General features: G+C 39.4%; 2 protein-coding genes across 3 annotated transcripts in view; one reads left to right on the forward strand and one right to left on the reverse strand.

Annotated features, from left to right (window-relative positions):
• LOC131192371 (olfactory receptor 10K2-like) overlaps positions 1-25,260 on the forward strand; it is a 60,791-nt gene extending 35,531 nt beyond the window's left edge. For both annotated transcript variants that reach the window (XM_058171470.1, XM_058171472.1), the window contains one exon: positions 23,436-25,260. In XM_058171470.1, the coding sequence (XP_058027453.1) occupies positions 23,461-24,390 (930 nt within the window). In that variant the 5' untranslated portion in view covers positions 23,436-23,460 and the 3' untranslated portion in view covers positions 24,391-25,260. The remainder of the gene's footprint in view (positions 1-23,435) is intronic.
• LOC131193588 (olfactory receptor 13H1-like) lies at positions 2,855-3,790 on the reverse strand. The gene has a single exon (XM_058173927.1). The coding sequence runs from the start codon at positions 3,788-3,790 to the stop codon at positions 2,855-2,857; it is 936 nt and encodes a 311-aa protein (XP_058029910.1).

Below are 25,260 nucleotides of genomic sequence, written 5' to 3' on the forward strand. Positions count from 1 at the left end.
AAGAAGAGATTGGACAGCCATTTGTCTGAAATGGTATAGGGTCTCTTGCTTGAGCAGTGGGTTGGACTAGAAGACCTCCAAAGTCCTTCCCAACTCTGTTATTCTGTTCTGCCACTAGGAACTACAGAGAGCCTATCCAATAAATGACCACGATATTTATACAATTTATACAAACCACACTACGTTTAGTTTGCAATTGAATGGCTAAACTAGCATGTATCTCTAGGGGTGGGAAGCAGGGAAATGTGAAATCATTTTCCTTAATCAAAGCAGAACTGAAGAATATCCAGACTCTTCTGCTCGAAGAAAAATAATAATAATTATTATTATTAATAAATAATTATTGCCCATAGTTATTGCAAATAAATAGCTAAATAAACTGGATTGGCTCTGATACTATGGAACATTTTGAAAACTCTTTCTCCTTTGTTTCTCCAAAATAATATGCACTGTTTGGAACAGAATAATGCTCAAAACTGCTTTTGTAATGATTCCATGCAATGCCAATTCCTGGTAGCAGTCCTGTGTATCTATCTGATAGCACATGTAGAAGTTGATGTAAGGTAAATTAGGCAGCCATTAGAAAAGTTTTAGACATCATTAAGCAGGAATTCTTGAGATAATAGTACTAATAGTAGTAGTCTTAAAGTCAGGAATACAGGAAGTCTTCATTTAGCAAATACAAACGGGACTGGCAAAGTCATTAAGTGAAATAATTACTAGGTGAAACTGCAATTGTGCTTATGGTCTTGATTTAGATTTTTTAGTTATATTTGGACTCATTGACTTTCAAAAGCAAGCAAACTGTCATGGAGACAATTTCTTTTTCCTTAGCGATAAAGCAAGATATTTGGATTGACATTGCAAAATGTTGCTCCAGTTTTATTTTGGAATAGATGGTATCCTATTTTACATTTACACAATATCCTATTTTTCATTGTATGATTGCCTCTTCTATGCAATCTTTCTGCTAGGAAAAGATAGAGACAGATACAGATAGATAAATAGAAAGGTGGGGATTTATTTGAGATTTTTAAAATTCAATCAAAACAAGTTGAATATCATCAATCAAAATGTTATTTAAAAATGATTATTGTTATTTAAATAAGCTGGGGCTGGCTTTAAGCTAAGACTGATTAGACAGATTTAGGGTGCCAAAATTAGGCACTGCCTCATATCCTCCCACTGAAAATAAAGACCACAAAAAAAAAAAAAAAACCAGTTCAGATTTTATCAGCCTTTACAGAACTAACTTTTCATATTCTTAATATATTTTATTGCATATATACAGTACAATAGATATGAAAATTCTTTATCTTCTACATAGATCGATTTTGCCAGTTATTAAATTACCTAAAGATATTAAAAACAAAACAAAACAAAACTGTCTGGGAAAGAACACAAGAACTGATGTTATCTTACGTTTTGCTGTAGTTCCAATTGCCAGAACTTTAAATAAATTTCATAAACTGTCCAGAGGGGATACTTAATATGCTGTAGATATATTTTATGTACTATGATTTTGTTTTCAATTAAAGATTATTACTTAAAGATGTATTTTTTAAATTTTAAATTTAATGTAGCCATACCTAAAATGTACATTTTTGTAAGTACATAAAATGTTAAATTAATCATTCTAAAAATGCAAATCTTTGCATCATAGTAGATGGAACTTAACATCAGTGGTAGGTGACACTGAGGTGACTCAGTCAATGTGGCTTTGTACCACCATATTTCCTTGACTTAACACAGAAATAGAGTATGTAGTTTAAAGTTTATTGCACTATATTGAAGCTCCCTGCCTTATTTCTATACCAGCAACAAACTGAGCCTTCTGCCTGTTTTCTTTTCAAAGTCTATATTCCTTGAGAGCAAATAAATGTAGAACTCTCATTATAGAAGCCAGAACTGGCTGAACCTGTTAGAAAGAAGAAAATTAGGGGGAGGCCATATTCTTGTAAGGTCAAGATTACTGAGAAGTTTTTTTTTAAAGAAAATTTTTATTGGTTTTAAAAACATACAAAAACAATGGACATTGCTCTACATCTCTGGTTTCTAACATTTACGTCAAGTTCAAGTTACTAAATCATATATTCCTCAGTCTATATCCAAATTTACATATCTCCTAAATTAATTCCTTATATACTATATACTATATTACTACTATCCCCATAACTATATACATATTTAATAAACCTATTATACACTCACAAGTACCATATACATTGATATATACATTTCTAGACATTCGTTATCGCTTGTTTTTGACATTCTTCCTCCTATCAAGCCAGTCATAACATTTACTCCAGACATTGTAGTACCTTGATTCACTTTTGTCTTTGAGTTCTAAAGGAAGTCTCTATCCATCTCTACACAGTTGTAGATTTTGCTTATTACTTCTTCTTCTGAGGGTATTTCTTTACACTTCCATTTTTGAGCAAATGCTAATTTTGCCACGGTTAATATATGCAATGTTAAGTAGGTTACATTTTTATCGTATTTGCCATCCATCATGCCCAATAAGAAAAATTCTGGTTTGACCTCTATTTTGACCATTAGGATCTCTTCTAACCAGCTTCTTATTTGCTGACAAACTTTTTAGCATTTTTGGCACTCCCAAAAACTTTATTGAGAAGTTTTGATAACCATACAGTTCAAATGACTCTCTAGGGTTGGTCTCCAGACTGCTGATAACACAATTTCTTCAGCCTTAGCCAACATGAGCAATAAGGAAAGAGGAGTGAGTGAGGGGTGACAAATGATAATACTTGGAGAACAACACTTCACAAAGTCCTCTCTTATAGAATGACAAAACTATATAAAAAAGGACATGCTTGTGGAAGATCTATCAACCTTATTCCTCTACTTTCTTCTTAGCCAGTCTGCAGAAGGCTCCCTTCACATCCCTGTTCCTCAGGCTGTAAATGATGGGGTTTAACATGGGGATCACAACTCCATAAAAGACTGCCACTATTTTTTCCCTATCGGAGAATGTCTTGGCTTGAGGCCTCAAATACATGGCCAGGATGGTGCCGTAATAAATGCTCACTACAGTGAGATGAGATCCACAGGTGGACAAGGCTTTGCTCCGACCTTGTTTCGAATGAATACGCAAAACAGTGAATCCAATACGGCCATAGGTCACCAGGATAAAGATGAAGGGGAATGCTAGAGTAAAGACACTGGTTATTATCATGGTAATTCCATTAGCACGGGTGTCAGAGCAAGCCAGTTTCAACACTGCCTGCAGTTCACACTTGAAATGATTCACCACATTTGGCCCACACAACGTTGCCTGCATGGTGAAAAAGGGTATAATAGTCAAAAGGAAGGCGCTGACCCACACACTCGCAGCCAACTGGATGCATACATTGCGACTCATGATCAGGTTGTAGCGCAGAGGGTAGCATATTGCCACAAAACGGTCGTAAGCCATCACAGCTAACAAAACGGATTCCGTGACAGCTAATAAGCCGCTGATGCTCATCTGAGCAAAACACCTGCCCAGTAGGATAGTAGGCCTGTCCATGAAGCAGTGGACCAGCATCTGTGGGACAGAGGTGGTGATATAGCTGATGTCAATAAAGGAGAGATTGCTAAGGAAAAAATACATGGGTGTGTGGAGGTGAGAATCTACGATAATCAGCATCAGTATGAGGCCATTGCCGGCTACAGCAATGAGATAGATAACCAAGAAGAGGACAAACAATCCAGCACGAACTTTGAAGTTTTTAGAGAGCCCAACCAGCACAAATTCAGTCACTGAGGTTGCATTTCCCCATTTTTCCATGTCACCTGTAAGAGTGAAACAAATTTAAAGGTAAAGGTACTGTAAGTTCTTCTGGAATTCTTCATAAATATTCCACACAAACATGGGAGTTAAGAATGGGAGAATTGCTTTTAAAAGGGGAAACTAGCTTTGGGAAGAGATGATTCAGGGATACAATAGATATTCTGTAGATATAGATATGCCAAGTGGGGAAAACAGCTAAACATAGAATTCCTTTACATAATTTTTCTGTTCCACTTTAAGACTTCTCGTGAGTGATAGAGACCACAGTCTTCTAGAGTTCCTGTTCCCACATCAGCAATGAGATAGACAACCAAGAAGAGGACAAACAATCCAGCATGAACTTTGAAGTTTTTAGAGAGCCCAACGAGCACAAATTTAGTCGCTGTGGTCACATTTCCCCATTTTTTCATGTCACCTGTAAGAGTGAAATCAGTTTTCAGAACATGATAAAATTAGTTAAGTTGTTTTGGACTACTGATTAAATGATGAACACCAACATGGGTTATAAGAATGGAAGAGCTGCTTTTAAGAGAGGAAGCTAGCTTTGAAAAGATATGATTCAGAGAAAAATATGATGGGGAGGAGGGAAAGAATTAAATATGCAAACCTTCTACACATTTTCTCCCTTCATTCAAATCTTTCTGCTCTTTTTTCTTTCTCTTTTTTAAATAGAAGCCCACGCTTTTTTTAAAATTTCACACCACTTCGTCTTTTGTATTTAGGGAGACCATCAGATAATTGGGAGAAGGAAAAATTGATATCAACCTACTTGGTACAATGACCTAACACAAATAGATTTCACAGAAGATAATGTTGAAAAAGGTCTTCACAAACTGAAACCATCCCTATCTATTGGACCTGATGGACTATGTGCATACTTCTTAAAAAAGCTTTCCACTAATATAGCAGAACCCCTAAGCATAATCTTTGAAAAATCTTTCAGGACCAGCTCCCTTCCCAAACTTTGGTCACTAGCCACGGTCATCCCAGTCTTCAAAAAAGGAGACCCCAGCCTAGTTGAAAATTACAGACCAATCTCTCTATGTTGCGTCACCTGCAAAGTAATGGAATCTATCATCAACCAATCCATTAACCTTTACCTAGAAACAAACAACCTACTCTCTAATAAACAATTTGGTTTCAGAAAAAAATTATCATGTAATTTACAACTTCTCCACTGCAAAAACATATGGACTACAAATCTTGATCAAGGCAAAACAATAGATGCAATTTACATAGACTGCTGTAAGCTTTTGACTCATTGGTACATGACAAACTTCTTCTAAAACTAAAATCCTACAGCATTTCAGGATCCCTCCACAATTAGATAACAGCTTTCCTGTCAAATAGACAACAAGTGGTCAAAATTGGCAATGCTCTATAAAATCCTGCTCCTGTCAAAAGTGGCATACCCCAAGGCAGTGTTCTTGGACCAACACTCTTCATATTATACATTAATGATCTCTGTGACCATAGTACAAGTTATTGTGTTCTCTTTGCTGACGATGTCAAACTATTTAACACCACCAACAATACAGCTACCCGTCAAAAAGACCATGACAAAGTTGGCAACTCCAAATCTCAACCAGCAAATGCTCAGTCTTACATATTGGAAAAAAGAACCTAAACACTAAGTACAAGCTTGATGGACATTAGCTTAAGATGACCCCCACCCTGTTAAAGACTTTGGAGTTTTCATATCAAATGATCTAAGTGCCAAAGCCACTGCAACTACATTGCAAAAAAATCTTTAAGAGTTGTAAATTTGCCTTATTTATACTGATTCATTCATATACTATTTCATTGTAGTATATATGGACCGCTAAGAAAACTTCCATAACTAGCATTTTTTTCACCTCGTAGAATTTTACAAACACAAATAAAATCTTTTTCACATACCCTTTTTTCAAGATTTAATGGATTTTTAAAAAGGTCTCACATGCCCCTTAAAATTAATCTTGTTGAACAATATTTTAGTATTTTCCTTTTTTTATCCTGATAACCTAAAATGCTCTAAAGGCAGATTTACAAAACAAATATTAATAAAGCAAATACAATGGAAGTATTAATATAATACTAACATACTAAGGTACTAAGACAATAACACTTCAGGAATCAATTTCAAAGTATAATATCCTGGGGAGATGGAACACAAAAATCTTTTCACAATTTTTTTTACCTTTAATATTAGCAGTTTACTGCTATATATTTTTAAACTTTTATTTTTTAATATATATTCCAAGATTCAAGAGTTGTCTAAACCAATAACAACTCTGAAAATTGTCTTGATGAACACCTGTGAACTTACCGCAAATGTAGAAAAAGTAAATACCAAAAAAGGAATGTTCTTAAGATCTGCTTCATTACTCCTATCTGATTCATATAATTATTTTTAAAAATTTTCAGCATACATTATTACCTTTCAGAAAGTCCTTCCAGTATGATATAATATATCCTGAAAATAGTTGGTTTTTGTACAGATTTGGTCTACCAAGTGTTATCTACTGATATCATCTGGGAAAAGATCAGTTCACTGTAATAATTTAACACTTCAAATAAAAGTTGTCACTTTGTTCCTCAAACATTTATACTGTCTCTGGAGATTTGACATGACATCATATCTGAAGATGTGAAATGCCTTTGGGGACTTGAATAGTGCGTCTTCAGAGATTCTTCACCAAAGAGAGCCTGGAGCAAACTTTACAAGCATGTACATCACCAATTGGTATCTGCAGGGTTATTCGAGTTATCCTACCTGAAATAATGGATTAAAGATAATCACAGTCAAAGCCATCTTGAGAGTACCAAATTGGTGAAAGCTAAAAAGTACGAGATACTGATATCAAACATAGAAGATTGTGGCATCACATCAAAACACTGCTTTTGCCTGTTGTGTTTGCCTGGAAAATAAAATTAACACACAAAATTGCAGTTGTAGCTGCAAGCAAATTTACATAGAACCAATTAGAAGATTCTCCGTTATGGTGGAGACAGCAGTCAGAGTGGGTGGAGCTCCTCTGTTCAGATTGGATAACTGAGTCTGTTGAAGCTGAAAGTCCCGCCCCTTGCTGCTGGGAACCCCAGATTTTGACTCAGTTGTTTAGCCTGGACGGTTGCGTTGTGGATTTCTCCCTGCCTGACTTGCAGGATACATACTTGTGATCTCCCTGCCTGACTTGCAGGATACATACTTGTGAGTAACATTTTTCTTATTTTTTCTCCGCTGGCTGCAGAAGTGATTATTACTTCTGCTTCAATCCTGTTGAGCTGCAGGCGTTCCAGGATATTTTTGGTGGGGTTTTTAGCGCCCCCGAAGCCAGCAGGGATTGGATGAGTGGAGTTATTCACTCCCAGTATCGTTGGGGCAGCTTCTAGCACTGCCGAGGGCTTGCTGGGCGGTATAGAAATTGTTTGGATTAGTTTGCTACCCGGCTTTAATTCTGATCGCTGAGGAGTTTGGTTTCCACTCCCACAGGGTAGCCTGCAATTTACCCAGCCCTCCATCTCCTATTTCGCGCGATCTGATTTTTCCCGCCCAAAACAGTTTAAATGGATCGCTTATTGCAGCTGCGGAAGGAGACGCTTAGAGCTTAGTGCTCACTCCGCCCCTCCCCTATCCAAACTCCGGCAGCCATTTTGAGCACATTTGGAGTGAGTCTTCAGAAGATTAGTCCTGAAGTTTACATTAGGCGGAGTTAGGGGCTAATTTGGGCGTGGAGCTTTGTGCTCTCATTATTTCAGCTGCAGTTCTCCTCCAGTTCGGACTTTAATAGTCAGTTTCTCCCTCTCTCTATTGGCGGCCGCCATTTTGAATTTTTTTTTAAAAAAAAAGAGAAGTGATTCTTTGGCCTTATTGAGGTCTAGAAACTTAATATTTCATCATGCCTAAGGCCTTGGCAAAATCCAACAAACGCCAGGGGTCTCCATTGCCGGAGGAGCAAGGTCCATCAGGAGGGGTCTCTCCCAAGGCCCCTATTGCAAAGTGCAGCCGTGTTTCCAAGCAGAAAACCAAGGCCCCACCTACTTCAGGCCGCAGTAAGTCGTCTAAAGCATCTCTGAGGGATGAGCAGAGAAGAGATGAAGCAATACAGAGAATATGTAGTAGGGCAGTCTCTAATTTACCCTCTTCTTCAATGGCCAATCCAGAACCCAGTACTTCTGCTGGGTCTCTTATTCGAGAGGGTATTATTTCTACCTCTCCTGGTCAAGCTTCCTTACAATGTTGCCCAGTGGATATTCCTACAGACGCATTATGGGGGATCCTTCCTCCAGTTTCTCATACAGTTGATGCACCAGTTATTGAGTCTCCTGAGGAGTTTTCTCAGATAGTTCCTTCTACTGCAACCCACGTTGTTGGTCAGGGGGCAGAGCCTCTTTTGCCTGTTTCGCCACATATTCAGGCAATCATTGAACAGACGATTCAAAGGACCCTTTTATCGGGCATGCAGATATCTGAGAGGGCTTCCTTGTCCCATTCAAGGCTATCAGTGAGGGAGGAGGATCCTGAAGAGGAGGAAATGCAGTCACAGCTGGGTACAGTCTCGCCTACCCACTCAGTAACTAGCCATCCCTCTCTTTTGGAGGGATTAGAAAGGGGAGATCCTGACCTGTCTGAAGATGAAGGGTTATTACCTGACCAGCCGGCATTTACTGGTCTTTTTCCTCCTAGTCTTTTTAAGTCCTTGCTTTTCAAGGCAAAGAATGTGGCTCAATTGAGTTCTTCCTCGGATCAACCTGTGGCATCATCCTCCAAGGGTGCATCTGACATTCTTTTTTCTGAACCTGACTGAGTTCCGGATTCTATTCCAGCACCCCCACTTTTCATGGATGTAATCAAACGCTAGTGGACAGCCCCTGGTTCTTCTACGGTTCCTTCCTCAGCAGACAAACGTTTCTTCAATGTGGACCCCAAATTAGCTTCAGCTCTACAGACACCCACTGTAGATGGTCCAGTTGCAGCTCTGGCATCTTCCTCATCCATTCTGGGCCAGCCTGAAGAGAACCTTCGTCCAGAGGATAGACGGGCGGGGCAAGTCCTGCAGAGAGCTCATCTAGGTGCAGCTTGGGCAATCCAGTCGGCTTCTTCAGCATCTTTCTTTAATAGGTCCACCTTGTTGTGGCTCAGACAATTACAGGATAAACTTCCAGCAGAGGATACTCGTATCCACCAGGACCTGAATAAGATAATTGCAGCTGTTCAATTTTCGGCGGATGCCACTTTACATGCCATACGTTTTGTTTCCAAATCCATGGCTTCAGCTTTGACGGCTCGACGCTTACTCTGGCTTAGACATTGGCAGGCGGATGCCCGCCACAAATGGAGGCTGGCATCGGCTCCCTTCGCAGGGGAGCTACTTTTTGGTGCTGCCTCTATTGGTCGAGACTAAAGACAAAAGAAAGATATTGCCTTCAGTCTATCGCAGAGGGGAAGCCAGATTTACTCCCTTTTCTCGTCAATCTTCCTTTCGAGGTTCTGAATGGGGGGCTGGTTCTTCCAAGTTCCAGGGGTCCTGGGCTCCTAGACAAAGAGGAGGTCATGATAGAGTTTCACGGGGTAGGCCCTTTCCTTCCAAGCGGCCCTTTCGTGGAGGAGGAAGTCGTCCATTCCGGCGTCATCGATAGGTGCATTGCTAGTCCTCCCATAGGGGGCAGGTTAGCCCATTTTGCGGCTCAATGGGAGTTCACTACTTCTGATAATTGGGTTAAGAATACAATTCGATACGGTTTGTCTCTGGAATTTGTTTCCTTTCCAAAAGATTTTTTCATTCGCTGTCCGGTATCTAGGAACAGGGATAAACGGGTCCATATGGCGGCAGCAGTTAAGCATTTAATGGAGATTAGGGCTATTCAACCAGTTCCCATAAGGCAAAGGGGACATGGGTTTTATTCTCTTTTGTTCCTAGTTCCCAAATCTTCGGGGGGCTGGAGGCCCATTTTAGACCTCAAGAGACTAAATCGTTTTATTGTTTATCATAAGTTTAAAATGCACTCTCTTCGTTCGATTCTAGATGGCGTTCGAAGGCGACTTCCTCACTTCCATAGACCTCACTGAAGCTTATCTTCATATCCCTATTTTCCCGGATCATAGGAAGTTTCTCCGGTTTTGTTATAAGGGGTTCACTATCAATATAGGGCACTGCCCTTTGGGTTGTCTTCTGCCCGAGGGTTTTCACCAAGATCTTGGCTGCTATGGCAGCTCATCTTAGGTCCATACCTATTCGACTTTATTGTTATTTGGATGATATTTTAATTTTATCATCATCAGAGTCAATGGCCAGAAGGATTTACAGATTGTAGTTCAGACTCTTTCTTTACATGGCTTCTATTAATATAGAGAAAAGTCATTTGACCTCCTCAACCTGTTTACTTCACTTAGGAGCAAATATTGATTCCATATTAGGTAGAGTCTCTTTATCTCAGGAGAGACAGAGTAGTTTAAGATCTTTAGCTGGTTCTTTAATAAAGGAAAGCAGAGTTTCCTTGCTGTCATTATCCCAACTCCTGGGAAAGATGATTTCAACCATTTCCATCGTTCCATGGGCGAGATTTCATACTAGAGACCTCCAGTGGTTCCTGTTGCCATTCCAAAGGGCGGGCACAGGCAATTCCACTTCCAAAGTCCTACTGCCCAAGGAGGTTCGCAAGTCCTTCTTCTGGTGGTTGTCATCGGCGATTTCAAGGATCTCCTTTGCACGAGCCTCATCGTTTGGTGGTAACTACGGATGCCAGTCTTTTCGGTTGGGGTGCACACCTCAAATCGCTGCTGGCTCAAGGGAGCTGGTCCATCACTGAACGCTGTTTTCCTATCAACCGGCTAGAGCTACGGGCTATTTATCTAGCTCTTTGTTTTTTCCAGAACCATCTATCAGGCAAGCATGTACTGGTGCTCACGGACAATATCACAGCCAAGGCTCATGTCAACCGACAAGGGGGCACCAGATCCAAGTCCTTGATGAAGGAAGCAAGGACCCTATTCCTGTGGGCAGAACGGAATCTTGTGTCCTTGACTGCAGAACACATCTCAGGGGTGTCCAATATTCAGGCAGACTGGCTCAGTCGTCAAGTCATCGACCAGGTGGAGTGGCATCTGCATCCAGATCTGTTCAACGACCTCTCACGTCGATTTGGCACTCCAGTGGTGGACATGTTCGCAACACGGCAGAACACGCAGCTTCCTCGTTTCTTTGCCAGGTTTCCAGATCATCTAGCAGAGGGAGTCGATGCTCTTCGCAGTCCATGGCCAGAGGGGTTACTCTATGCGTTCCCGCCTCTCTCAATCATCCCGAGAGTGGTCTGTCGGATTCTGGAGGAACAGGCAGAGGTCATCTTAATCGCCCCTCACTGGCCTCGGAGGTCTTGGTTCGCAGATCTCAAGTCGCTGTCAGTGGCTCCCCCCTGGAGGATTCCTCCCAGCAGAGTGTCGTTATCTCAAGGGGCTCTGGTTCATCCAGATCCTCTATGGCTCCAGTTGACCGCCTGGCGCTTGAGCGGGGCGCCATGAGAAGAGACAATATGTCTGCCAGGCTTATCCGGACTATGTTAGCGTCCCGGAGGCCTTCCACTGAGCGCATTTACTCAGCCTCTTGGCGGGCTTTTTGTTCCTGGTGTCAAAGGCGGGGTTTCTCCACTCCGGGTTTCCATTTTGCATATATTGGAATTTTTGCAGGAAGGGTTAGACAAGGGTTAGCTCCCAACACACTTCGTAGACAGGTAGCAGCTATTTTCCACGGTTTTATCCTGTGATCCACTGACTTCCTTGTCTCAACATCCTTCTATCAGGAGGTTTTCAAAGGGCCAAAATTTATGTCCTCCGTGGTCCACAGATATCCCACTTGGGATCTTTCGCTGGTCCTAAATTCCCTAACAGGGCCTCCTTATGAGCCATTGAGGTCTACCTCTCTGAGGCTATTAACTTGTAAGGTTGCCTTTTGGTGGCTATCACCTCTGCCAGAAGGATTTCAGAATTAGCTGCCCTCTCTGTCCGCAGTGATCTTTGTGTTTTCCATTCGGATCGAGTAGTGCTCCGTTTGGATCCTTCATTCATTCCTAAAGTAAATTCAGTTTTCCATCGCATGCAGGAACTTAATTTGCCTAATTTTGCCCTCACCCAGTCCACGGGTTAGAGCGCTGGCATACTTTAGATGTTCAAAGAGCTTTGAGAATTTACATTAAGAGAACAGCAGAGTTAAGGAGAACAGAGTCCTTGTTTGTGTCTTTCCTTCCTGTTTCTTTAGGGCGTAAAGTGACATCGTCCACTATAGGCAGATGGATTAGGCATACGATAGCTAAGGCTTACGAGATGAGATCCCTGCCTAGGCCCCCGCGTTTAACAGCGCATTCCACTCGCAGTGCAGCTACCTCAGCGGCCTGGTCTACTCAGGCATCCTTGCCAGAGATATGCAGGGCAGCCACCTGGTCGTCGCCCTCTCCGTTTATTAGACACTACAGAGTGGACAAGTATGCTTCGGCTGAAGCTGCCTTTGGCCGTAGGGTGCTGCAGCAGGTACTTGTATCTGAGGTTGAATCTGTCCAGACCGATCCCTCCCGTAGTTAGGGACACTAGGCTTTGGTATGTCCCACTCTGACTGCTGTCTCCACCATAATGGAGAAGGGGCGTTGGTACTTACCTGAGAGCAGTCAGCCCCTCCCTATTTCGGTCTGGATCCTCTTTTGTTTGTTTGTTTTGGATAATAAAATTTGTTTCTCTATTTTCCACGACGCATTGAGTCTGGTTTTTCTCGCCTTCATCAAAATCTGGGGTTCCCAGCAGCAAGGGGCGGGACTTTCAGCTTCAACAGACTCAGTTATCCAATCTGAACAGAGGAGCTCCACCCACTCTGACTGCTGTCTCCACTGAACTAGAAGGTGCGTCTCAGGTAAGTACCAACGCCCCTTTTCAATGAACTTTCAGGAAAAGAGAAATATTTTTACAGATCACTCACATCCTGGACATAAACTGTTTCAACTCCTACCCTCAAAACGATGCTATAGAGTACTGCACACCAGAACAACTAGACACATGAACAGGTTTTTTCTGAACGCCATCACTCTGCTAAACAAATAATTCCCTCAACACTGTCAAACTATTTACTAAATCTGCACTACTATTAATCTTCTCATCGTTCCCATCACCAATCTCTTTCCACTTATGACTGTATGACTGTATGACTATAACTTGTTGGTAATCCTTATGATTTATATTGATATATTGACCATCATTTGTGTTGTAAATGTTGTACCTTGATAAAGGTATCTTTTCTTTTATGTACACTGAGAGCATATGCACCAAGACAAATTCCTTGTGTGTCCAATCACACTTAGCCAATAAAAAAACCTATTCTATTCTATTCTATTCTATTCTATTCTATTCTATTCTATTCTATTCTATTCTATTCTATTCTATTCTATTCTATTAGCAATAAGGTTAATGAACTGTACAAGATAGGTAAACTTATTGCAACCTTGCCAATCTCCTACTGGATCAAGACAAAATGCGCAGATCACATCAATTATACCTTCACAACAACCTTAGGAAGAGTGTTAAACTAAGATTATTTTTGCTTTAATAAAAAAAATGGCATAGTATTTTGTCATTTATCCTAAGTCAAAAAAATTCAAGGAGATTTGATTGAGGAATTCTGGGAGTTGAAGTCTACACATCTTAAAGTTGCCAAGTTTGAAAAACTCTGATCTATAGCAGCCAAAAAGCAGAAGGCATCTGGCAGCACTTTTTCAGACTAACACACATTAACACACACACACACACACACACACACATACTCACACATCCATCATCTATCTATTATCTATCCACTTACATGTATTGTAACGTAGCATATTTAGCTTTATTTAGGTTAAATTCCAACTGAGTAAATTGTTATTCTAACCTGCATCCCATTTTGAATGGGGAGAATTTGAAAATGCTGCAATTTATAGATAGATAGATAGATAGATAGATAGATAGATAGATAGATAGATAGATAGATAGATAGATAGATAGATAGATAGGACTTGAGTGGTGTGGTGGCCTAGAGGTGGAGCTCTTGCATCATAATCAGGAAGCTGTGAGTTCGATCCTAGGTAGAGGCAGATATTTCTCTCTCTGGGCACACTGAGACTATATCTGCTGAATAAAACTGTGTATTGGTAACAGGAAGGGCATTTGGCCAGTAAATGCTCAGCTCCATTCAGTTGCCCAGACTCCATCCTGCAAGTGGTTATGGGGTTGTTAAAAGAGGATGATGATGATATATATAGCTTGGACTTCACGCCTAGTGGTTCAGCACATTTTTCTCATGCAAATAGGAGTTTAGGGAGAAGAATGAAATAATGGTCATGATGAAATCATGGCCCAGAAGCTGACGATTAGATTTATGTATGTCGTCCACTTTAAAACTATATTAAACATGGCTACAAAGGATCATAAACCATGATAGCCAGCAAAAGAAACTCAAGTCCTAACACACATAAAAAAGATAGTAATATTAGTTTGTCCATAATAATGGTCCAGTAAAATGGTTGGCCTATTTGTGAAGCAGTGTGCCAGTTTCTGAGTGATCATGTTGGTGATACAGCAGATGTTGATAAAAAGCTTGCTGAGGAAACATTAGAATTAGAATTAGAATAGAATTTTATTGGCCAAGTGTGATTGGACACACAAGGAATTTGTCTTGGTGCATATGCTCTCAGTGTACATAAAAGAAAAGATACATTCATCAAGGTACGACATTTACAACACAAATGATGGTCAATATATCAATATAAATCATAAGGATTGCCAGCAACAAGTTATAGTCATACAGTCATAAGTGGAAAGAGATTGGTGATGGGAACTATGAGAAGATTAATAGAAGTGCAGATTCAGTAAATAGTTTGACAGTGTTGATGGAATTATTTGTTTAGCAGAGTGATGGCCTTCGGGAAAAAACTGTTCTTGTGTCTAGTTGTTCTGGTGTGCAGTGCTCTAAAGCGTCGTTTTGAGGGTAGGAGTTGAAACAGTTTATGTCCAGGATGCGAGGGGTCTGTAAATATTTTCACGGTCCTCTTCTTGATTCGTGCAGTATACAGGTCCTCAATGGAAGGCAGGTTGGTAGCAATTATTTTTTCTGCAGTTCTAATTATCCTCTGAAGTCTGTGTTTTTCTTGTTGGGTTGCAGAACCGAACCAGACAGTTATAGAGATGCAAATGACAGACTCAATAATTCCTCTGTAGAATTGGATCAGCAGCTCCTTGGGTGGGTATAGTATATGGTGGGTATAGAGTCATAGGTCTTCTAGTCCAACCTCCTGCTCAAGCCAGGAGTCCTTATACCACCTCAGACAAATGTTTGTCCAATCTTTTCTTACAAACCTCCAGCAATGGAGCAGCCACAGCTCAGGGAGGCAAGCTGTTCTATTGATTAATTGTTCTCACTGCCAAGGAATTCCTGCTTAGTTCCAAGTCGGATCTCCTCTGATGAGCTTCCACTCATTGCTTCTTGTCCTGCCCTCAAGTGCTATGGAGAATAATTTCACTCCCTCTTCCCTTTGACAGTCCTTCAAGTATTTGAAAACATCTATCATAAAGTAAAGGTAAAGGTTCCCCTCGCACATACGTGCTAGTCGTTTCCGACTCTAGGGGGCGGTGCTCATCTCCGTTTCAAAGCTGAAGAGCCAGCGCTGTACGAAGATGTTTCCATGGTCATGTGGCCGGCATGACTCAACGCTTATCATGTCACCCTTAATTCTTCTTTCTCTTAGGCTAAACATACCTAGTTCCCATACCTATTCATATGATTTATCCTCCAAACTCTTTATCCCCTTTGTTTCTTTTGTCTGCATTATCTCTAGGGCCTGAGCATCTTTTTTGTGTCATGATGACCAGAACTGGATGCAGTATGCCAAGTGTGGCCTCTTTAGTGCAGTATAGAGTGGTACTATCACTTCCCATGATCTTGGGGCTTTCCCTCTGTTGATGCAACCTAGGACTGCATTGGTTTTTTTGGTAGCAGCAGCACACTGCTGACTCATACTTAAGAGGAGATCCACCAGGACTCCTATATCCCTCTCATAGACACTACTGTTGCATCTTGTTTGGATAGGGTCCATTCCTCATGTCTGTCATGATCCTTCTGAATCTTGAGTTTATCTTCCAAAGTGTTAGCAATTCTCTCTCACATGATGTCATCTGCAAATTTGGCGAGTGTCCCTTTAATCCCCTCATCACTCCATCATTTATGAAGGGGTTGGAGAACCTTGAGCCCAAGACAGAACCTTGAAGTACCACACCAGTATTATCAAGTAAGAATACAAATAATGTAGCCTGAACTTCAAATCAACTGTGCAGATCCACAAGCACAATTTAATTATATTGTTTGGGTTATCTGACTCTTCTATCTTATGGTATTTTGAATAATAGAAAATCACATTAATGTTACATTCTGTCTTAGTTATAGTTCTCATTTGTTCAAAGTTGCCCAAAGAATTTTGTTGGGAATTTAAGGTTGGGGGTAACACATGAAAGTTAAAATGACTAATTCATCTTAACACTGTCTCCATTAAGAATCAAAATAGTATTTTTCTGAAATGTTGGTACAATTACAAATAAAAAGAACAAGATGTACCAAAATGCTTATATCAGTAGGGTATGTGTTTAGCACTTTAATTATATTATAGTTTACATGTAGGAGGAGTACCTCAAAATAGAAAATAAAACTTATTAGATCTTTAGAAATATTTTTTTACAAAGAATAGATTTTATGGAAACATTTAAATTAATAAGCAAACAGAAAGTCATAACTTCATGCAAGAATACCATGTTGTTGCTTTGGTTCCATTGAGACCGTATCCCATGATTATAATTAGTTGAAGCAAAATAACATTCCTCATGCTAACTTCTGTGGAACTTGAAATCAAATCAAATCAATATGACTACAAACTTATTAAAGGCCATTCAGTAGCCTAGCTCACAATTAAGCCAAGATAAGATTTATTATCTTTTTACTTGAATTACACTTGGACAAACCAAGGTTTAGTGTAAAGTGGGAATCATAAATAATGCTGCTGTTTCCCATGTACTGATGTATAAATCAATCACAGGCAGTCCTTGTTAAGTGACCACAACTAGGTCCAGCAACTTGATCGTTAAACGAAGCAGTCACTAAGTGAAACTGTGACTGTGCTTATGATCTTACTTCATCTTTCCTTTGCTTTACAGACACGAGAAGTTTGCGAATGTGAGAATTGGTCCCAAAGTTCCCTTTTCATCACTGTTGTAACTGTAACCAGTTGCTAAATGAGGCAGTCGCTAAACAAGGATTGCATGTACTGAAAGCTACATCACCCATTACTAAAACATTATATGTATATGTAGGAGACAATATGCTCATAATCAAGTTATATTGTGTGATAAGATTATTGCAAAGAGACTCTTCCCATCCCTGGTAGTCATTCTCAAGATTAGGAAAGTGGGTGAACCCATTCTTGATTGTATTTATTGGGGAGGCCTGTTATGTGTTGTTCTTTGCAGCTACTTTATGTTGTTTATCGTTTTGCTCTCTCTTTTTTTGTTTATTTTATTTATATCCTGCCTTTATTACTTTTATAATAAAGCATATAATATGCAGCAAACATAGTAATACTCTTCCTCCTCCTATTTTCCCCACAACAACAACTCTGTGAGATGTCCCAAAGGTGCTTTTTCAAGGGACAATTGGACTTTTAGAAAGTCCAGTTGCCTCTTGAAAAATCACCTTTGGGACAACCATGACCTGGAAGACTGAGAATCTCTATAGACAACTCTGTAAGATGAGTTTGGCTGAGAGAGAGCTATTGTCCCAGAGTCCCCTAGCCAGTTTTCATGGCTAAGGTGGAACTAGAACTACCACTCTTCTGGCTTCTAGCCTAATGCCTTAAATACTAAACCAAACTGACTCGCTTTTATTTTAATTATTATCTGCTTTATAGTGATGTATTTGAAATGTCTGGGCACATAAATTTAATAAATAAACGAAGTTATCCACAAATGCAATCTTTCTACAACCTTTCTCAAGAAGAAAACTGGGGGCAGTTCAAACTGGGGGCAGATTGGTGTAATGATGGTTTATTAAGGAGGAGACATATTACCCCCTTCTTTAAGGAAAGAGGGATAACACCCGCACTCAAAGTTGAATTAACCAGTGTTTGGATCCAGATGCATAGATCCAACTCACTTCCTAGGAAGCCTTGACCAAGCAAGAAGGACCAGGACCTAATGTGTAAGTCACAGCATTAACACTGCCAAAGAACCTGTCTATTTCCTTGTGACTTAGAGTCTCAAACTCTTCCCAATAGGACAAAATTCTTCCTCAGTCAACTCAAGATTTTCCCAGCCAGAGTCCAGCTGAGTGATTTCATCCAGTGCTACACCACTTGTTATCCACTTCTGCTGCCTATCATGCCTTAAACAGGTCCGTTGTAAACCGCCTCTGCTGGGATTCTCAGCACATCAGTCCAGCTGCTGTCACTGCCAACCAACTACTATGCCAGCCATATCTCCTAGGAGACCATCAAGGCTTGCAACTCTGTGCCTCTGGTGCCCTAGGCTTCATAGCCCTTGATGTTCCTACTAACTACCAGCAAGGGACTGCCTAGCAGATGCCAACTCTTTATTATCTGTTGCTTTTTCTCTGTCATTGTTGAATTTACTTGCTCCTGACATAGTTCCAGATCTCTCAACATCTCTGCTCAGATTTTGCAGCCACAACAAGCCACCTACAATTTTTGCTCATTAAATACCCCATTTTTGATTGCCTCTGATTTTTCCAACTATCAGTGTCTCCAAAGGTCTTCAACAGGCATGACCAACACTGTCTCTGTACTGTCTCTTCCTTGCCCAGTATTGGCTCTGCTTCAAATTCTGTTAAGCAGAGTTTTGTTATAATAATACATAGAGGGACATTTGTAAGGCATTTTTAACTTTGATTTATTCCTACCTCAATGCTGCTAATGCATGTGAAAATGGAAGTATTTGTATTGCCCAGTTTTAGGAAAATGTAAAGACAATAAATAGGGTAAGTCTTCTGCCTTAAAAGCAAAGTGTATGTGATTTTCCACAGAGTTAATTTAGAGTCCAGTCCTTGAATTCATTCTGGGCCAGCCAGTCTTACTGTAAGTGGACCATCAGCAGTAACAGAACTTGTCAGAATTCAGGGAGTAGCTGGGAGCAAAACTGTTATCTTTTTTAACTATAAATTTGGAGATCTTTTTTGGTCAGGGATGAAGAACAGATTATATTACTTTTTTTTCTCCATGAACCTATTTTTGAAAACATCTGCTACAATGAACATTAACACCTCAGCTTACTTTTCCACTCATAATGTATTTCTTTTGTGACTGACACTTCTGCTCAAATGCCAATTCTTTTATCCTCTGCCAGCATTGTGAAATAAAGTGAGATTTCGGATCCAGATCTATTTGTATTGACCTTTGAATTCAACATCCTTGGTGTACTGGTAAGATAAAGTAAGAACTGACGATGCTATCTGGATTTCTGAGATGTTCCAAGTAGCTGATCTCTCTCTCTCTCTCTCCCTCCCTCCCTCCCTCCCTCCCTCCCTCCCTCCCTCCCTCCCTCCCTCCCTCTCTCTCTACATTTTTATTTTATTTTTTTATTTTATTTCTTTGTCAAACACAACAGTATATATACGTATAAGCATGAAATAACCATACGAACTGGATACAATCAAAGGGAACATTAGGACAGGAAAGGTAGGCACGCTGGTGCTCTTATACATGCCCCTTACAGACCTCTTAGGAATGGGGGAAGGTCAATAGTAGAGAGTTTTTGGTTAAAGCTTTGGGGATTTTGGGAAGAGACCACAGAACATTAACAACTCTGTTACTGAAGTCATATTTTCTACAATCAAAATTGAAGCAGTTCACATTAAATTTAAATCTGTTGTATGCTTGTGTATTGTTGTGATTGAAGCTGAAGTAGTCTTCGACAGGAACAACATTGTAGCAGATGATTCTATGAGTTAAACTCAGGTCATGTCGAAGGTGGTGGAGTTCTAAATTTTCTAAACCCAGGATTTCAAGTCTGGTGGCATAAGGTATTTTGTTGTGATCAGAAAAGTGGAGAACTCTTCTTGTAAAACATTTCTGGACACGCTCAATTGTATTAATGTTTGAAATGAGGTGTGGGTTCCAGACAGGCGAGCTGTATTTGAGAATTGGTCTAGCAAATGTTTTGTATGCTCTGGTTAGTAGTGTAATCTTTCTGGAGAAGAAGCTATGCAAGATTAAGTTTACAACTCTTAAAGCCTTTTTTGCGATGTAATTGCAGTGGGCTTTGGCACTTAGATCGTTTGATATGAAAACTCCAAGATCTTTGACGGGGTGAGGGTCATCTACAAGGTAATGTCCATCAAGCTTGTATTTAGTGTTCTGATTCTTTTTTCCAATGTGTAAGACAGAGCATTTGCTGGTTGAGATTTGGAGTTGCCAAATTTTTGACCATTCCGACACAAAGTCAAGGTCTTTTTGAAGGGTAGCTGCATTGTTGGTAGTGTTAAATAGTTTAACATCATCAGCGAAGAGAACACAATTACTTATAATATGGTCACAGAGGTCGTTAATGAGTGTTGGTCCTAGAACGCTGCCTTGGGGGACACTGCTATTGACAGAAGCAGGATTTGATAGGGCACTGCCTATTTTGACCACTTGTTGTCTGTTTGACAGGAACGCTGTTATCCAATTATGGAGGGGTCTGGAGATGCCGTAGGATTTTAGTTTTAGAAGAAGTTTGTCATGTACCACTGAGTCAAAAGCTTTAAAGTACTCTATGTAAATTGCATCTATTGCTTTGCCCTGATCAAGATTTGTAGTCCATATGTTTTTGTAGTGAAGAAGTTGTAAATTACAAGATAATTTTTTTCTGAAACCAAATTGTTTATTAGAGAGTAGGTTGTTTTTTCAAGGTGGAGGTTGATGGATTGGTTGATGATTGATTCCATTACTTTGCAGGTGACGCAGCATAAAGAAATTGGTCTGTAATTTTCAACTAGGCTGGGGTCTCCTGTTTTGAAGACAGGGATAACCGTGGCTAGTGACCAAAGTTTGGGAAGGGAGCTGGTCCTGAAAGATTTTTCAAAGATTATGCTTAGGGGTTTTGCTATAACAGTGGAAAGCTTTTTTAAGAAGTATGCACATAGACCATCAGATCCAATAGATAGAGATGGTTTCAGTCTGCAAAGGGCCTTTTCAACATTATCTTCTTGAAATCTATTTGTGTTATATCGTTGTAATCATTGTTGGTAAGACTGGGGAATTTTGGGTATAAGCCATTACTGTTAACAAAGACTGAGCCAAACATTAGGCATTGGGGCTGTCTGTAGAGTAGATAGCTTTGAGTCTTCATAGATTGCCTTGTGCATTGTAGAAAGTAAAATAACTCCCTTTTCTGCTATAAATGTTTTCCATCTAAAAGAGATGGAGTGGGGTACCTGATATTGGATTTATTGGATTTTTTTTGGGACAGTTGTATAATACAATAGGCTGTAGCTGACATATTATTTTCTGATTCAGGAAACCTTTATTATATTCTAGGTTCATTTTCCCTTTTTCTCCTCAGAATTGAGGGACAAGTTTTTCCTGTCACTTGAGATATTTTTTCCAGTAATATAGGTTCGCAATTTAAGTATTTCTATAGTGGGTTTTTTTTGAAAGATAGAAGCCGAGTGTCAGACAGTGGTAGGTTCTACCTACCTTCGCTACCAGTTTGCAATTATGACCACGTGCGTGCAGCACTTCTGCACATGTGCAGAATCTTCTGCGCATACGGAGACCAACCATGATGATGTCCAGGCGGCTGGGAGGAGCCTCCCGCCACCGCTACTAGTTTGTGCGAACCGGTAGAAACCCACCACTGGTGTCAAAATATATGCAGGTATTTGCAATCAAAAATTTTGATAAAGCATTGCAAACACTGTCCAAATGCATATAAATTGTGGCAATTGTGCTTATTCTGTAATTGGTCTGAAAATGTGGATTTAAAAAGAAAAATTTACAATCCCTAAATTTGAATAAAACTGGAAAAGTTTCAAATTAAGTTGAAAGACTGAACAAAAGTTGCAATTAGTCATTTCAATTCTCTAAGGTTTTTGGAGTAATTTCTCTATTTTACATCACTGTTAATAAAGTTGTTATAAAAAAGGAAAAATAAATTAGGCTTAAACATTTCTAACTCCATGCTGTATTCAGATCATTGAAATCACTGGACTGAAATTCCAGACCAAGAAAGATATATATGGTATCTCTAATTGAACATACTTATAGAATAGAATAGAATAGAATTTTTATTGGCCAAGTGTGATTGGACACACAAGGAATTTGTCTTGGTGCATATGCTCTCAGTGTACATAAAAGAAAAGATACGTTCATCAAGGTACAACATTTACAACACAATTGATGATCAATATATCAATATAAATCATAAGGATTGCCAGCAACAAGTTATAGTCATACAGTCATAAGTGGAAAGAGATCGGTGATGGGAACTATGAAACGATTAATAGTAGTGCAGATTCAGTAAATAGTCTGACAGTGTTGAGGGAATTATTTGTTTAGCAGAGTGATGGCCTTCGGGGAAAAACTGTTCTTATGTCTAGTTGTTCTGGTGTGCAGTGCTCTATAGCGTCGTTTTGAGGGTAGGAGTTGAAACAGTTTATGTCCAGGATGCGAGGGATCTGCAAATATTTTCACGGCCCTCTTCTTGATTCGTGCAGTATACAGGTCCTTATTGAACCTGTGTATTGATTCCTTCACTTTTATTTATTTTTTTATAAAAATCTTATTTGTTTTTTCATTAAAAATTTCTAACTTTCAAAATGCATGAATGCTTTTGAAGCACCTTTAACTAAGGAGAAATTTCCTGAGAGTTAGAACAATTAATCAATGGAACGACTTGCCTCCAGAGGTTGTGGGTTCAGTTAAAGAAGAGATTGGACAATCATTTGTCGGAAATATTATAGGGTTTCCTGCATGAGCAGGTGGTTGGACTAGAAGACCTCTAAGATCCTTTCCAACTCTGTTATTCTGTTAAATGTAAAGAGTCTTATTATGATTTAAGGACAAGAAAATAATACTATTGAACAATATTTAAGGTAGCATTCAGTAGGTTATCACCCATTTAAAGCTGAAGTTCTTTTCTGGAATTGCTAAATATTGAATTAATATTTTGAAACTTGATATGCAAAATTATCCTGATGAATTATAACGCATAGCCCAAATATGCTATTTTTAAAAAAAGCAGGAAAGTGATAAGTCAGCTAAATAAGGCAAAAATTGTTACCTCATTTATGATTGTGGCTTTTTATACTAAATATATGACTGTATAACTGTTCAGATTTGTTTTAATACACAAAGTTGTGTATCTTTATTTACTGTTTGGATGTCAGACCAGTTGAGACTGAAATGCTGACTTTTACTCATTGTTATTAATCAACACAGCATGAATTTCTATTGAATCAAGTAGGGTTTCTTCCAGGGGTTGAAATTAAGTCTTATATTGAGGATCTTATTAGATATATTCACCATAGCAGTCAACTTGTTTTACTCCCTCTCATGTATTAACAGAAATATCTAACACCTTCTTTAACCTGACTTTATTCCTTCTTCCATGCAGAAAAGAAGAAGTATGTAATATTGTTATGGCATCTACAAATGAAACAGTGGTAACAGAATTCATCTTAATTGGATTATCTGACCAACCTAGAGCCCAGATGATCTTCTTTTGGCTCCTGTTGATGGTGTACCTTGTTAGTCTTCTTGGCAATGGCCTCATCATCACATTAATTATTATGGACCTCCAACTTCATACCCCTATGTATTTTTTTATTTGTGTCCTCTCCTTGATAGACTTCATTCTCATCAACAATGTAGTTCCCGAGGTTCTCATCAACTGCTTCATTTACAGGCCCACTATTTCGTTCTCCAGATGTTTGTCTCAAATGTATCTGGGTCTGCTGCTTGTCTCAACAGAGTGTGTCGTCCTTGCTGTCATGGCTTATGATCGCTTTGCAGCTATATGCCAACCCTTACACTATATGCAGGTCATGAGTTGGAGATTATGTATTTGTCTGATGGCTGTGTCTGTAGGCTTTCCTTCCCTGACAACTCTTACCAATGCACTATTGCGACCCACTAACTTTTGTTCTCAATATGTTATCAATCATTTTGTATGTGAATTGCAGTCTTTCCTTAAACTGGCTTGCTCTGTCACACAAATCAGTGAGATCTTCATGCAAGTCGTCACCTTCACTCTTGTAATCCCACCATTTGGCTTCATAGTCATGACTTATGGGAAAATAGGTCATGCGTTATTGCGTATCCGTTCATCTCAGGGTCGCAGGAAGGCCTTCTCTACATGTAGCTCCCATCTTGCTGTAGTCAGTGTCTTTTATGGAACAATTATGATCATGTACTTGATGCCTCAGGGAAAAACTATTTCCGACAAGGAAAAGATCCTATCTGTAGTCTATGGAGCTCTGACTCCTATGTTGAATCCTATAATTTATAGCCTGAAAAACAAGGATGTGAAGGGAGCTTTTGGGAAACTGATCAGACAAAAGATGACATAATAGATTGGAGGCCCCTGTTTTGTACAATGCAGAGACAATAGTACTTACCAACTTTTAGTAAACATTATTTCCTTCCACCTGCTTTGTATGGTCATTTCAAGCAAGATACACTTCCTAATAGCAATCAGGACTAATTGAAAATAGTGAAAATCCTCATTTGTGTTAGAGAAAGATTTGTGACAATCATACATCAACCGTTTTCTTAGGCTAATAGCCATTCTCTCCAGCATAGGCAAATAGATATCAGATGACTGTGGTAATTGTTTCCTATTCATGAGAACTGCAAAACTGATGTTGAAGAATTGTGTTCCTGAATTAGGCTTTCCTCAATGATTCTGGATCTGTTTCAGTTTTTTGTTGGAGGTGGGGGACAAATGGTTTAATAGTGGAGATGATTAAACAGATTGATATGAACCATACGAACTGTTAAACAGACTGGTAAACCATGAAATTAGGAAATTAAATGTCAAACATGATCTCTGAGATTATATCTGAGATCACAAATAAGATCACATTTGAGAACGATATCCAACAATTTACCCTTCTGGAGGTGTATACAGAAGTGAGCACCATTTACTATAAATTTAGTCTGGTGAGATTTTGTCCGATAGGTGTAAGCAAATAGGTGTAAGCAAATAAGTGTTAATGCAGTCTGTTATTAATAGCAGCTTGCTTGCAATTACTGCAGGTTCAAGTCCCACCTGGCCCAGGGTTGACTCAGCCTTCCATCCTTTATAAGGTAGGTAAAATGAGGACCCAGATTGTTGGGGGCAATAAGTTGACTTTGTATATAATATACAAATGGATGAAGACTATTGCTTGACATAGTGTAAGCCACCCTGAGTCTTCAGAGAAGGGCGGGATATAAAT

This window comes from Ahaetulla prasina, chromosome 2, assembly GCF_028640845.1.
Source record: "Ahaetulla prasina isolate Xishuangbanna chromosome 2, ASM2864084v1, whole genome shotgun sequence".
Lineage (NCBI taxonomy): Eukaryota > Metazoa > Chordata > Lepidosauria > Squamata > Colubridae > Ahaetulla > Ahaetulla prasina.